This window comes from Lepus europaeus, chromosome 9 (genome assembly GCF_033115175.1).
Source record: "Lepus europaeus isolate LE1 chromosome 9, mLepTim1.pri, whole genome shotgun sequence".
Classification (NCBI taxonomy): Eukaryota; Metazoa; Chordata; class Mammalia; order Lagomorpha; family Leporidae; genus Lepus; species Lepus europaeus.
Window position 1 is genome coordinate 26,687,750 of NC_084835.1, and position 15,409 is coordinate 26,703,158.

Genomic DNA, 15,409 nt, shown 5'->3' on the forward strand with positions numbered 1-15,409 from the left:
GCTGGGGACGCCTGTATCCCACGCTGCAGGGCAGGTTCAGTTCGGGGCTCCTGGCTTTTGTCTGGCCCAGTCCCAGTTGCTGTGGGCATCTGGGAAGTGAACCAGCAGATGGAGGCTCTCTCCTGTCAGTCTCTCTCCCCTTCAAAGAAATAAACAAGTGTATGCTCCCAACAGCCCTGGGGGTGGGGGTGCTTTCAAACCCATGACCAGCTGAGGGAACTGAGGCCAGGGGGGTGTCCGCACTCACCCAGCTGGAGCCCCCATCTGAAGTCAGGCCACGACATCAGCGTCTCTGTGCAAGTCACCGTGAGGCCAACGGCCAAAGCCTACAGGAATGGGATCTGGATTCCACTTCAAATGAACGTGCAAAGGAGCTGTTTATAGCAGCTCACACTCTCCAAGTCCTACGAGGAGCAGGGCTGAACTGGGGCCAGCCCCTCCCACCCTACCCCGCCCCCACCACAAGAGCCAGGCCAGTCCTTTCCCTGCCAGAAGCTGGGACTGCCCGGGCCAGGACTGGCACCCTCTATCTCCCCACACTGTCATCTTTGTGCCTGCTGCCCGTTCAGAGTGTACCCCAGCGCTATTGACAATGCCTACCAGGCCCTCTGCACACACCCCCGTGAAGGAGCCTGACCTTTGGGACCCCGTTAAATGCCACGTCAGAGGGCAGTGAGACCGAGCCACACTCTGGGAGCCACCGGCCAGGCCTTTCCAAAGGACTTCCGCCTTTTTCTCCTTCCGGCTTCCATCTGGTTCCACGGCACACGAGGCCTGTGAGGGCCCAGCTAGGACCCGGACTGGCTTTGAGGGCCCAGTTCAATAACACAAATAACTCAATAATAATAACCAGGGGTCCCAGGAGCACAGAGCCAGCCAGCGGACGGTCAGAGGCCACTGCCTTCCAGAGGGCTGGGCTTCCTGAGGGTCAGTCAGCCTGGATGACCAGCTGCCGGGGCCATGCTTGCCCAGGGGCACCTCCTCTTCCCTCCTGGAGAGGGGTGACCCCGAGGATCTCTGGGATTCTGCTTCTATCGCTGCGGAGGTCTCTGGCCCTGGGGGGCCCCTGAGAAGTCCCAGACTCCCTACCTTGAGCCACACATTGGGAAGCTGGCGGCAGCCCGGAGCTCTACAGGCAGCTCGCAGGGCCGTGAGCGGGAGCACAGGGCCATGCCGGTGACCAACCCCAGGTGCAGAAGATGGTCCTGCGAGCGCCATGTCCCAAGGTCAGGGTCAGGGTGCGCTGCGGGGCCTTCTCCCCAGGCACCGGCACCCGTTTGGCCCCTGGTGCTCACTGCTGCTGGGGTTGGTGTTAAGGTGCCGGAGGCTGGAGGAGAACTGCACGGTGACCGCAGAGAGCTGTGCAGAGAAAGGGGGGCCATGCCACAGGAGAGAGGAAGCTCCAGAGAGCTCGTAGGAGCCAGACCACAGGAAGCGCTGGGCTGCAGGAGCTCTAAGGCCTCAGAAGCCATAGCAGAGAAGTGTGCAAGGTCTGAGGCTCAGAGCGAGAGGCCCGCTTCTGAGCCCTGGCTGCTTTGAGGAGGAGGAGGGGGCCACCGTGCACGGGGCTAGAGCTGAGGCCACACTGGCAGCAGGCACAAGAGGTGGTGATGCTGAGACACCCGCTTGCGTAGAAGGCAGCTCCACACCCGGCTCCCGCACCCACACCAGGGAGCCCAGGGCCTGCTCCCTGACACCTGCTCTCCCAGGGCCTCCGTGCCTGCTGCCCGTTCAGAGTGTACCCCAGGGCTATTGACAATGCCTGCCAGGCCCTCTGCACACACCCCCGTGAAGGCTCTGCCCTCCAGCCCTGCCCAGCTGCCGGGAACAGCCTCCGCCTCCACACTCCAGCCCCGTGCAGGTCACTGACCCTGCTGGGAAACCGCAAGGCCGGCTCATATAAGGAGCGTGGGCCAGGCCTGTGCGCTCAGCCATGGCGTCTGCTCGGTGGCTCTGCCTCGTCCTCACTCTGCTCTCCGGCTTGGCCGCCTCTGGCTTCCCGGGGAGCCCCTTCCGGCTGCTGGGGGTGAGTCAGCCTCTGCTTCACCCTTGGGGCTTCCGGGGTCAAATGGGCAGAAGGCAGCTCCCTGGGCCAGTCCTCTGAGCCACTGGAAGCAGTGCCTGACGTTGGGCAAACGGGGCTCCTGCCAGGGTTCATCCTGGCTTTGTCTGGCCCATGCCTTGGTCTTTCACCGAGGGCTGGAGGGCCCAAGTTGTCTACAGAGGCTGAATTTCAACTCTTAGCGGGAGTGGTGGGGGTTGGGGTGCCGTGGAAGGAGGCCCGGGTCAGGGAAGGGTGGAAGGAGAGACAGAAGGGCTGGGTAGAGAGGGCACACAGACAGCCCCGGGCTCTGCACCCCCCACCCTGCCTTTCTCTGGAGCTCAGTTGCCCCCTGTACTCCACGTCTGTCTCTGGCACGTGGCTCTGGGAGGGCTCTGTGTCTGGAGACCCCTCAAGGTAGAGGTGTGTGTGAGGGGTGGTGGTGGTGGAGTGTGTGTCTGTGTGTGTGTGGCGGGCACGGCTGGACCCTGATCCCAGCGCAGAACCTGCTCCCAGGCCGTGCTGGCCTTGCCCCTGACCTAACCCCTGTGTTTGCCTTTGTTTTTGCAGAAACGGAGCCTTCCAGAAGGGGTGAGAACTTTCACCGGGATGGGGGCTGGGTGGGACAGGGCAGGACAGAGCCGCTTGCCCAGGGCTGAAGGTGGGGGCCTGCACGGCTGGCCAGCAGCTCCGGGCCCCGTGTCCTAGCAGACGCCCACGTCACAAGAACCCTGGGGAGAGCCCATGGAAGCACAGCCCCTGTAACCCGGGGCAACGAGCCCCCTGTTGGGGGGGCACCACCCCTGCCTCCCCCAACCCTTGCCGAGCCCTTGCGGGCCCTCGGCTCTGTGCGCAGGCTGCGAGCACCCACGAAGTGGCCCTGTGGCCCCCTGCCTGGCACCTTTCTATCCCGGCCCCCCTCAGGTTCTCCCAGCGCCTCCCTCAGTCTCTCGCCCTGCAATGAGGGTGTCTGGGACTCCCCGTGACACAGGACGGGGGAGTGCAAGAGACACGGGAGGAGGGCTGGCGTGTGAGTGTGAGTGAGTGTGCATGTGTGCAAGAGAGGCAGGAAGAGCCTGGGGCTCAGGACGACGACCAGGAGGAAGACACTCCCGGGGGACTTCAGGGCCAAGGGGAGGAGCCTCCCAAGGGTGTGGGAGCCACGAGGAGGCTTTCAGCAGGAGAGGGCCAGGGCCAGGTTTGGGTTTTTGCAAGATCTCACCGGCTGTAGCTGTGCGCCAACAGATTTCAGTGTTAAGGTCGGGGAGCAAACAGCAGAACCACGTGGCCAACAACGGGGGACGGGGGGAGGGGCAGGCTGCAGGGGCTGCTCGCTAGGCAGGGCCTTCAGGAGCTGCAAGGGGGCAGTAGGAAGGGAGGTGGCCAGCTCAAGACCTGGTTCCCCACCCCCCATGCCCCTGTCTGGCTGCTCACCACCTGCTCTTCCCCATGCACCCCCCCCCCCACCAAGGCCGTCAACGGCATTGAGATCTACAGCACCAAAATCAACTGCAAGGTGACCTCCCGCTTCGCGCACAATGTCGTCACCACCAGGGCCGTCAACCGCGCAGACACGGCCAAGGAGGTTTCCTTTGACGTGGAGCTGCCCAAGACGGCCTTCATCACGAACTTCACCTTGTGGGTGTCACCCTGACTGCTGGCCCTGGGCTCCGGGCTGGGGGACCCTGGTCCAGGGCAATGCTCCCCAAACTGCCTTTCTCGGCAGGACCATCGACGGTGTGACCTACCCTGGCCACGTGAAGGAGAAGGAGGTTGCCAAGAAGCAATACGAGAAGGCCGTGTCCCAGGGCAAGACGGCAGGCTTGGTCAAGTGAGAGCGGAGAGCCCCGCGGCCAGGGCCTGTTCAGAGACGCGAGCAGCCACCACAACATTACTATTACTGCTAGGGCAAGAATGTGCCCGGAGTTTACAAAGGATCCGACAGGAGATTGTAGCTAAGGAGGCTCAGAATGCTTAAGGGTCTCCCTTACCACCGGGCTGGGACTTGAACACAGGGCCAAGAAAGAGGGGGCCAGGCGGCCGTTGGGGGTGGTCACTGTCTTGCACGCCATTCAGGGCCTCCGGGAGGAAGCTGGAGAAATTCACCGTCTCCGTGAACGTGGCCGCGGGCAGCAAGGTCACCTTTGAGCTCACCTACGAGGAGCTGCTGAAGAGACACAAGGGCAAGTACGAGATGTACCTCAAGGTCCAGCCCAAGCAACTGGTCAAGCACTTTGAGGTGATCCTGCGCGCGGGCAGCCCCTCTTGAAACCGTCGTGGTGTGGGGAGGGCCCTGGGGCAGAGCTCGGAGCCCGAGCCCGCGGGGTCCAGAATGCAAGAGCGTGGGCCTGGCTGGGGGCAGGGGTGACAGTGGCTCTGGACATAGCATCCGGGGCCTAGGAGGGCAGGCCGGGCTGGACCCAGCAGATCCAGATTCAGTTTGGGGCCCATGGGACAGTGCCACCAAGTGCCTCTGCCAGGCTTGTAACCGGGCACATGTGCAATTCCGGCACAGCGAGCCCTTAGCCTGGGCACTGCAGAGTACTCCGGCCCGAGGGGTGGTGCCAATGGGGACAACACTTTGGGTCTGAGTACCCTTCAGCCAGCCCCTGTGGGTGTCTTGGCTGGAGGCTGACCCTCAGCCCTGGTTCAGATCGCCCCGGCCTCGCCACGGCCCCGTCCCCTTCCCCCAGCCTCCGCATGTCAGTCACTTATGGCAACTCCTCCCCTTGGCATTTCAGATCGACGCACACATCTTCGAGCCCCAGGGCATCAGCATGCTGGACGCTGAGGCTTCGTTCATCACCAATGACCTCCTGGGCAGCGCCCTCACCAAGTCCTTCTCTGGGAAAAAGGTGTTGTAGACGACTCTCAGACCTAGTGGGGCAGGGGCAGGAACACCGACCCCGGCAGGACACGCCAGGCCTTGGTGGAGTCAGGCACCAGTGCTGCCGGGGCACCCTTAGTTCTGCTTTGGGAGGTGGACAGAGCAGGGGTTGCTGACCCTGGTTTGCAGATGAAAAGGTCAAGGCCAGGGGGGAGTCACTGAACTCTCCTGGCTCCACCCTGGGGGTAAGAGAGTAAAGAGAATTTTCTTCTTGGTGCTGCGTGGTTGGCTCCAGTCCCCGAGATCCCCAGATGTTCCTGGGGCCTGACTGGCGGTAGACAGCGGATGAAAAGTATTTAATAAAAACCAAACACTGGCCATTCAAGACTTCCAGGGGGTGGCCCAAGGAGCAGAGAAGCACCCAGGGCTACTGGTTCCTTGATGCCCACTTTCCTCCCTGCCCCCTCCCCCTCCTCTTGGCGCCGACATCCTAACACCCAACGTGAGGTTCCTTTCTTTGGTGCAAAACTCCCTTGCCTAAGTGGCTGCTTGGTGCTGAGCTCCGACGGGGCCTAGCCAAAGGCAAATCCAGGGCTCACTCAGAAAGGCCCAGGCCTTCCCAGGAGGTCTCGATCTCCATGGGGCCGGGAGATGCTCAGAGAGACCGCAGTGTGGCGAGCAGCTGTGTCCATGGCACCTGGGGGCCTGAGCGCTCACCAGCTTGCGGGCAGGGCTGCCCAGGCCTCCAGCGCTTGCTGGTTCCTGCCCACCCAAGGGCTCCTCCCTGTGAGGGCTCCCCAGGGCGGTCTCCCAGTGCCCAGGCCTTGGCCAAGCTAAGCAAGGCCCTCCATCCCGTCCCTCAGGGCCATGTCTCGTTCAAGCCCAGCTTAGACCAGCAGCGCTCATGCCCTACCTGCACCGACTCCCTCCTCAATGGGGACTTCACCATCACCTACGACGTGAACAGAGAATCTCCTGCCAACATACAGGTTCGTGTCAGTGGCTCTGCTGGGCTGGCTGAGCCGCCACCCTGGCAGGAGGGACAGCAGCTGCATCTGGTACCATCACCATCCGCCGGCAGCCCAAGGCTGAGTGCTCCTGGCTGGCTGGGACAGCGCCCCCTGGAGGATGGGAAAGAACCATCTTCTTCTGGGGCTGGAGAAAGGTTGCCCGTTGCTGCTTAACACCGACAGCAACCTCCACCCCTCTCTGCCCTTTCCAGATTGTCAATGGATACTTTGTGCACTTCTTTGCACCTCAAGGCCTTCCAGTGGTGCCCAAGAACGTGGTCTTCGTGATTGACGTCAGCGGCTCCATGTATGGGCGGAAACTGGAGCAGGTACCATCCTCAGTGCCAAGGGCAGAGCTGGGGGTGGGAGAACGGGGGTAGGGGGAGGTTTCTTTTCCAGTGGGAAATGCTAATGCTGCTGGCAAGAGGAGGATGGGGCCAGGACACTGGAAAGTGCAAAGCCTCCCGCCATATTTTTTTAAATGTATTATAAACTCAGTAATAAAGATAACAATATTAACACATTTTTACATTTAACAATCCTAAATCTCATATTAGAAAAAATGTATTTCAGATTAAAGGTTAAAAGCACAGAACACATAAGGGAAAAACAGGTGTAAATACACACTGATTTAGAAAATTTTTAAATGATAGATTGATACCAGGTAGATATAAAAAAGATGACAGGGTTTCCAATATCAGAATCAGGACAACTTCATCTTCATACGATAAAAAGTGGACCAAGACTTTATTCTTTTTTTTTTTTTTTTCAGATTTATTTATTTGAAAGTCAGAGTTAGAGGGAAAGACAGAGTTAGAGTTAGAGAGAGAAAGATATCTTCCAATGGTTGGTTCACTGCCCCAGATGACTGCACTAACCTGGGCTGCGCCAGGCTGAAGCCAGGAGTCAAGATATTTCTTTGGCCGGTGCTGCGGCTCAATAGGCTAATCCTCCGCCTTGCGGCGCCGGCACACCGAGTTCTAGTCCCGGTCGGGGTGCCAGATTCTGTCCCGGTTGCCCCTCTTCCAGGCCAGCTCTCTGCTGTGGCCCGGGAGTGCAGTGAAGGATGGCCCAAGTGCTTGGGCCCTGCACCCCATGGGAGATCAGGAGAAGCACCTGGCTCCTGCCTTCGGATCAGCGTGGTGCCCAGCCGTAGTGCGCCGGCCGCGGTGGCCATTAGAGGGTGAACCAACGGCAAAGGAAGACCTTTCTCTCTGTCTCTCTCTCACTGTCCACTCTGTCAAAAAAAAAAAAAAAAAAGATTTCTTCAGGTCTCCCCCAAGGATGGCAAGGGCCCAAACACCTGGGTCATCTTCTGCTGTTTTCCCAGGCACATAAGCAGGGAACTGTATCAGAAGTTGAGCAGCCAGTACTCCAATTCATGCCCAGATGGGATGTGGGCATTGCAGGCAGTGGTTTTACCTGCTATGCCACAATACCAGCCCCAAGACTTTATTCTCAAAATGAATAGTTGGGGGCTGACGCTGTGGTGCAGCAGGTTAAAGTCCTGGCCTGCAGCACTGGCGTCCCACATGAGCACCAGCTCTCTGCTATGGCCTGGGAAAGCAGTAGAAGATGGCCCAACTCTTTGGGCTCCTGCACCTGCGTGGGAGACCTAGAAGAAGCTCCTGGCTTTGGATCGGCTAAACTCCGGCTGTTGTGGCCATTTGGGGGAGTGAACCAGCAGATGGAAGACCGCTCTCTCTGTCTCTCCCTCTCTCTGTAACTCTTTCAATAAATAACTTAAAAAAAAAAAAAAAGAACAGTTATGTAATAAAGATATAAACTTGAACTTATCATAGCCCCTATCACCAAATCATACACGAGAGAAACTTCAGATGCATGAGGGGAAAGAGACAGGAATAACGACAGATGGTTTTAATTCCCCGAGCTGTCTTGACGCTCTCGCCTGGCTTGTGTGGTTCGGTAGAAGTGCCTTCAGGCGGACCCGCGCTCTAGTCTCCCACATTCCAGAACCTCCTCATTGGACCGCATCCGCTCAGCCTGTCAGGAAACGCGCCCAGATCTATGGGAAATGAAAATCTATTCTGCCCCTTAAGTCTCACCAGTCATGAAGAGCCACGCCCACTCTTGGGCTGGGAAGAGGCCTCGCCCGCTGCTGCTCCTTGTCCGCCTGCCTCTCTCTTCCCCAGACAAAGGATGCCCTTCTCAAAATCCTGGAGGACATACGGGAGGAGGACCACCTGAATTTCATCCTGTTCAGCAGCGACGTGACCACCTGGAAAGAACACTTGGTCCAAGCCACGCCCGAGAACCTCCAGGAGGCCAGGGCCTTTGTGAAGAGCATCCGGGATCGAGGGAGTAAGCGGCCGGCCGGGGCTGCAGCCTTCGCCCTGCTGGTCTCGGGTGGTCCTCAGGCTCAGAGAAGGGGTAGTGGGATAGCTTCCGGGTGGTCTACAGCAACTCACTCCTTCTGTTTCTCCCACCCAAGCACTAACCAGGCCTGACCCTCTTAGTTTCTGGGATCCTTAATGGGTAGTAGACGCCCAGACCCGTCCTGTTTGCTTCTCCCCCACGATCCCGGGGCCCCACAGCCCTGGCAGCCGAGGCCATGGACGACCCCTCTTCCTGGCCTTGCTCCCTGTGGGAAAGCATACCCAGCTTCCTGAGCAGCCCCTCCCCCCAGCTGACTGCTGTCCAAGGGCCCCGGGCTCGGCCTCCACAGCCTCTTCAGCGCCCTCTGAAGCGTGAGCCATTCATTCACTCCCGCGCTGATGCGCGTGGTCAGCACACACCGAGTACCACCGCGTGTGGGCAGACAGGGTCCTAGGGCACGCGCTCAGAGCCTGCTGCCCTCCCCCCACCCCCGCCCCAGCGTCCCAGTTCCCTAAGAACACCTGGCCACAGGGCTGGCTGTCTGTGTCCAGGCACCAACCTCAACGACGGGCTGCTAAGAGGGATCAGCATGCTGAACACGGCGCGAGAGGAGCACAGGGTGCCCGAGCGGAGCACCTCCATCGTCATCATGCTCACCGACGGGGACGCCAACTCTGGTGAGGGGCGTCCCCCACCCTCCTCCCAGGCAGGGGCTCTGGCCGTGTGATCACACCCTACCCCCTCCCCGCTCCTGCAGGCGAGAGCAGACCCCAGAAAATCCAAGAGAACGTGCGGAACGCCATCAGGGGCAGGTTCCCCTTGTATAACCTGGGCTTCGGCAACAATCTCAATTACAACTTCCTGGAGAGCCTGGCCCTGGAGAACGACGGCTTCGCCCGGCGCATTTACGAGGACTCTGACGCCAACCTGCAGCTGCACGTATGCCTCGTCTTGCACACCTCCAGGGATGGGGGGCTCACTACCTCCTCAGGTAGCTATGCCGCTGTGGGGCAGCTCCAGTAGTTCTCAGATTGGAATCTATCTCGGTTGCTTCCCAGTACTGGTTCTGATTCTGTCCTCGTGCAATACAGACCAGGCCCATGTTGTCCCTGGGACTGCCTGATCAGCCACGGGACGTCCAGAACTGGGAGACCCCATGGTTCTGTTGCTCCCAGTCCAGGCTCCCGTGCTTTGCTGTGGCTGCCTGAGCCCACAAGTACTGTGTCCCATGTGTCGCTGGGGAAAACCTACACTACACAATGTAGTCATTGCTTATCAGAAACGCACGTTTAACTGGACGTCCTGTGAAGCCCACACCCGTCTTCTGTGCTTGAATCTGGCCCAGGCAGGGAGCGGCATCGCCACCTGTGCAGGTGGAGCCGTGTCGCCTCCCCATCTGTGTCCTAGTGGCTGTCGTCTCATAGCTTCCTCTCCTGGGGGCCGGGAGGGCTCCAGCAGACCGAGGGCCACAGTCAGGGCCACGGAGAAGTGACAACCAGGAGGCAGGGGCTGGAGGGCCGCCCTGCCTGCGATGACCGGCCCCGACCTGGACTGCAGGGTTTCTACGAGGAGGTGGCTAACCCGCTGCTGACGAGCGTGGAGATGGAGTACCCCAAGAACGCCATCCTGGACCTCACCCAGAACAGCTACCAGCACTTCTACGACGGCTCCGAGATTGTGGTGGCCGGGCGCCTGGCCAATGAGGACATGAACAGCTTTAAGGCGGATGTGAAGGGACACGGGGTGAGCAGGGCTGGGGCTGGGGGCTCAGCGCATAGGGGGTGGTCCCCGAGTGGCAGCCCCTAGACCCAGCCCTCAAGCCGTCCCCCTGCCCCAGGCCTTGAACGACCTGACCTTCACGGAGGAGGTGGACCTGAAGGAGACGGAGGCCGCCCTGAAGGAACGGGAGTACATTTTTGGGAACTACATAGAGCGGCTCTGGGCCTACCTCACCATCGAGCAGCTGCTGGAGAAACGGTGACCCCGCCTACCTTGGGTCTCCGGCCCTGCCCCCACACATCCGGGCCCGCCCCCTGGGGGGACGCCGCTCCCTAGAAAAGGGCACCTCACGCCAGGTCCGGCCAAGGAAATCTTCCCAGGGCAGACCACAGAGACCCCCAAGCCCCACTCTGGCCCGCCCCGCTGACCCAGTGTAGCCCAGGGGTGGCCAGGCTGACCAGAGCTGCTCCTGGCGGTCCTGCCCACCTTGGATTCAGTGGGATGAAGCCGTGAGGGGGCACAGGGCCCAGCAGGCTGAGCCTCGGTTCACAGAGTGACCATCAGGATGTTCAAGAGGAAGTGAGGCTTGGCCAAGGGGGTTGGTGAACCGCTCTAGTCTGAGCCCTACCCTGGGGGACCACAAAGCGGGAGGTGGGGGGCATCCCTGCCACCCCCCAGGAGCCAGGCTGGGAGCTGCTCTCCAGCTGCTGACCCCGGCTCCTCCCTCCGCGCAGCAAGAACGCCCATGGCGAGGAGAAAGAGAACCTCACTGCCCAGGCCCTGGACCTGTCCCTCAAGTATCATTTCGTGACCCCTCTGACCTCCATGGTGGTGACCAAGCCCGAGGACAATGAGGACCAGACGGCCATCGCCGACAAGCCTGGGGAAGGTGGGTCCAAAGAGGGAAGCCAGGCGCAGCGGACCCTTCTTGGACCCGGGCCCAGGCTGCGAAGACCCAGGCCTGCTGAACTGCGGCAGGTTCAGGGGTACCGGGAAAACCTGGCCAAGACCGGGCAGGCGGTCAGTGTGGGGGTGGGGTGGGGTCTGTGGGCACCTCTGAGCCTCAAGGGCGTGGGAAAGAGGCACTCAAGGGAAGGGACTGGGGTTGCAGCATGCAAGGGCTCAGTTGGACAGGAAGAAGGACTTCCTCCCTGACAAACAGGCCTGCAGCAGGCTCCTAGCCATCTGGGGACTGTGACACAGACAGACCCGGAGCACTAGAGGCTGGAACTGTGCCCCTCACCACGACCTCGCCCTGCAAGCCTGTATGACCGGTGTGAGGGGGAGAGTTGGCACCGTCAGGATGAGAAGCCAAGAGCTGGTCCCAGCCAGGCCAGGCCCCTGGTTTCTAGGAGCCTCTCATTCCAGGGGACACCCGTGGGGACACAGCTGGCTGCCCCCACTGGCTGTGTTTCCTAACGATGCCTCTTCTTCCTCCCTTGCTGCGTCCAGAGCAAGCACAAGGTGAGCTGCTGCGGTGGCCAGGAGGGAGCCAGAAGCTGGGACAGGGACACCCGGCAGGGGAGGGCCCTCGGCTCTACCGCTCTGAGTGGCTTGGGCTCGGACCTGAACCCTCTCTGCACTCAGGGTGCCCCCCCACTCAAGGGAGGACAGTACACATCAGATCCTTCAGCGAGGGGGAGGTGCTGACCCTCGGCTAACCCCAGAGCAGCCCTGTCCCCCGCCACAACAAAGTGTGGTGGCCCCAGCATCACAACCACATCTCCCCCCCATCACAGCAGTGCCAGAAAGGGGTTCCCTGGGCACGGCCCATTTCTAAAGCCCAAACCTGGGGGTCACATCCCCATCTTCTACCTGCCAGGGTTGGGGCCCCCCTGGGACTGGTAGCCCCAAGAGAGGCAAAAGGCTTGGGGCTGGAGGAGAGGGAGCCCCAAGGCCCTGCTCCTGACCGCCCCTTGGTTCCTTTCAGCCGCCTCTCAGACCTCATTCTCGGCCTACCGGAGTGAGTACCTGCCACCTCTGGCTCAGGCAGATGGACCGGTGTGCTGGGGGCGGGGAGGGGGAGGAATGCGAGTCCTGGAGAGCAGCAAGGCCAAGGGCACGAGCCGCACCCTGGGTGGAGGAGCCAGCACCTCCCCAGGGCCGCCTGCGAGCTCAGCCCTGTCTCCCCTGATCCACAGCCACCTACCAGCCGCCGCAAACGCCCTACTACTACGGTGAGTTCCCGGGCTCCTCCCTACCTGGCCGCACAGCCCACGGAGGCCGGAGGCTGGGAAGCCGCAGGAATGCGAGTCCTGGAGAGCAGCAAGGCCAAGGGCACGAGCCGCACCCTGGGTGGAGGAGCCAGCACCTCCCCAGGGCCGCCTGCGAGCTCAGCCCTGTCTCCCCTGATCCACAGCCACCTACCAGCCGCCGCAAACGCCCTACTACTACGGTGAGTTCCCGGGCTCCTCCCTACCTGGCCGCACAGCCCACGGAGGCCGGAGGCCGGGAAGCCGCAGGGATGGCGAGGGGCTCCGGGAACCAGCCTCTTCTCTCATGTGTCCCCAGTGGACGGAGACCCCCACTTCATCATCCAAGTCCCAGAACAAGACGACGCCATCTGCTTCAACATCGATGAAGAGCCGGGCACGGTGCTGCGCCTCATCCAGGACCCGGCCACAGGTGGGGGCGGGGGGCCGGGCCAGGTGGCTCTGCAGTACCGCGGGTGGGCTCAGGGGCCGGGTCTTCCTCACTCTGCCCGGTGACACGCGCACAGCATAGCCAGGCAGGCCGGGTGGGGACGCCTTGGGCCACAGGTTCCCCAAGTCCCCAGGTGCCGCATGCTACTGGACAGACAGCCCAATTAGCAAGCAGCCTGGGCCCGGGGCGACTCCACCTGCATCTGGGGACACAGTTTTTCTCTGAACGACACTCGCTGGCCCAGACTCAGCAAATCAGCAATGTCTCCGTGTGAGCCAGAGCCAGGGTGTCCGGGAACAGTCAGGGCTGGGCTCTGAAGTCCTGGTGTCTCCTGGGGCCCCAACGCCACTGCCCCTTAGCGGGCCTCCAGGCCAGGTCTCTCTCGCTGCCCCCCATCCCTCTGGCAGGCCTCACCGTGAACGGGCAGATCATCGGTGACAAGAAAAGCAGCCCGGACTCCGCCACCAGGAAGACTTACTTTGGGAAACTGGGCATTGCCAGTGCTCACATGGACCTCCGCATCGAGGTGACCACGGAGAAGATCAGCCTGTGGAACGAGGTCGGGCGCAGCACCTTCAGCTGGCTGGACACGGTCACGGTCACGCAGGATGGGTACGGGCCTCCTGGGAGCTCTCCAAGGTGTGCTACGGTGTGAGGGCTGGAGGCGGCGCATCAGAGGTTTGGACAAATCCCAGGAAAGGAGATCCCCCACGGTCTCGGCAGACTGGGGGCCCCAGCGTTTCGTCCTCGGCTCCCAGGGGCCCCCAGCCAGCTCCGTCCGAGCCAGAATCGGAAGCTCAACAGTTCTGAGCACCGACGTTTGGTTGCATCTTCTCTGGCTGAACTCTTAGTTCTCCAACTCCTCAGCCCCTGCGTCTGGTGCGCAGGCCAGGGGTGCTGCTCCCACAGAGGCTCAGCGAGGGGCCAGGACCCGCCCGGGCTCACACGGGAAGTCAGTGGCTGAGCCGATGCGGAAGTGTGGAGGACACACGGCACGCACGAGGCCTGCTTCTCGGCCACTCCCGAGATGGCTGCTGCAGTCCGCGTGCCCCCACGTGCCTCGCAGAGCGTGCACTGTGGAGACGCCCAGTGACACGCAACGCCTCTGACTGCCTCTTCCCTCCTAGGCTGTCCATGACCATCAACAGGAAGAAGAACATGGTGGTCTCCTTTGGGGAAGGGGTTACCTTTGTGGTCATCCTGCACCAGGTGTGGAAGAATCACCCCATCCACCAGGACTTTCTAGGCTTCTACGTGGTGGACAGCCACCAGATGTCACCGTGGACGCATGGGCTGCTGGGTATGGAGGCTGACTGCAGGCTGCTCAGAGCACTGGGGAAGACATGCCCAGGGTCACCCTACAGCCTCCCTGGAGAGCCAGTGGCCACGTTACCGTGGCAGTGGCAAAAGGGCTGACAGTGCGACTGTGTCTGTTCCCAGGGCAATTCTTCCACCCCTTCGACTTCAAGGTGTCTGACGTCCACCCAGGCTCTGAGCCCACCAAGCCCGACGCCACGATGGTGGTGAAGAACCGCCAGCTGACCGTCACCAGGTGCCCTCTGACTCCCCACCCAGCAGCAGGACAGGCGGAAAGTGCCCCCTCTGCCCAGGCACACTCGCCCGGGGGCTCTCACCTTCTGTAGGACACCCTGGCCTCCCTCTCAGGTCTTGGCCGTCTAGGTTCCTCCAAGTCAAGGCAAAGCCCACATTCAGCTTGCTCCCAAGAGTAACCCTGTGACCTCATTCTGCCTCTTAGCTTCTCAGCCCCAGGGCCGTGCTCACAGTACCCTCTCTCTGCTTTCTCCTAGGGGCTCTCAGAGAGACTACAGAACGGATGCCAGGGCTGGCACCAAGGTCGCCTGCTGGTTCGTCCACAACAACGGGGAAGGGCTCATTGACGGCGTCCACACGGACTATATTGTCCCCAGCCTGTTCTAAGTCTACCCAGTGGCGCCATGGAGGCAGCTGGCCCAGGGGCGCACGGCGGGGCCTATGGGAGGGGCTGGGATAATAAAGCCTGCTGTGGACGCCGGGCAGCTGCCAGCCTCTCCATGCCTCCAGCTACGGCAGCCAGGACGGAAAGCAGCTAAAAGGACGGGGTGGCTGGGGGACGGCGACTTGGGGGCCTCTCAACTGAGAAAGCTCAGAGACGGTTGCTTCATTTTGTACCTTGGGGAATCAAACATACAACGGCTCGGGAAGGAAAAAGTCAAGAAGTGGCTCCTGGGCAAAGGGGCTCTGAGAAGGCAGGAAGGGCTGAGTGCCTTTCGGTGTTTGGGGCGATCCTAAGAACAGTCAGGGTCCTGGTTCCGGAGCTTCAGTGAGGACCTTCGGGAGAACAAAGCGCTCCAGGCTGACACAGAGGGGTGTCTCCTCCCTGCATCCAGCCTCCCCCCGGCCCTGCCAACCGACCTACAACCCATTCGTTCATCCACCCTCGCATCCACCCACCCACCCACCTACCTCCCCACCCACCTGCTCACTCACCATCCATGCTGTCTACCCTTCCTCGAACTGTCCTGCCCATTGTCCACCCACTCATTCACCATCTCACCACGCACCTCTCCGTCCACCCACTCAACCAACTACCCATTCGCCCATCGACCCTCCTCCTTTGACTCAGCGGATAAACAGAACCCCCCAGGCCAGGATCTGGGCCACACAGTTTGGTAATGTAGTTCCTGTTTTCATGGGTGTCCGAGTTTGCCGTCAGCTGGGCCAGGCATCTCCGGGCTCCCCCAAGCACACTTCCAGGTCACTGGCACTTGTTCTACCCTCTCGATGAGTCTGGAGTGGCACGGGGGTCGTCGGGTCCTGCCGAAGGGGCTGGAC

At 61.2% G+C, this 15,409-nt stretch overlaps 1 protein-coding gene across 1 annotated transcript; it reads left to right on the forward strand.

The window, feature by feature from the left end:
- The first annotated feature begins 1,900 nt into the window (after positions 1-1,900).
- On the forward strand, positions 1,901-14,613 carry ITIH3 (inter-alpha-trypsin inhibitor heavy chain 3). Its single transcript, XM_062201078.1, has 23 exons — positions 1,901-2,026; positions 2,612-2,632; positions 3,513-3,679; positions 3,768-3,872; positions 4,118-4,280; positions 4,783-4,896; positions 5,732-5,857; positions 6,091-6,207; positions 8,032-8,200; positions 8,767-8,892; positions 8,973-9,154; positions 9,773-9,958; positions 10,053-10,192; positions 10,669-10,823; positions 11,387-11,398; positions 11,865-11,897; positions 12,076-12,111; positions 12,294-12,329; positions 12,446-12,559; positions 12,985-13,189; positions 13,705-13,877; positions 14,018-14,129; positions 14,386-14,613. The coding sequence occupies exons 1-23, from the start codon at positions 1,934-1,936 to the stop codon at positions 14,513-14,515; spliced, it is 2,715 nt and encodes a 904-aa protein (XP_062057062.1). The 5' UTR covers positions 1,901-1,933; the 3' UTR covers positions 14,516-14,613.
- The last annotated feature ends 796 nt before the right edge of the window (positions 14,614-15,409 follow it).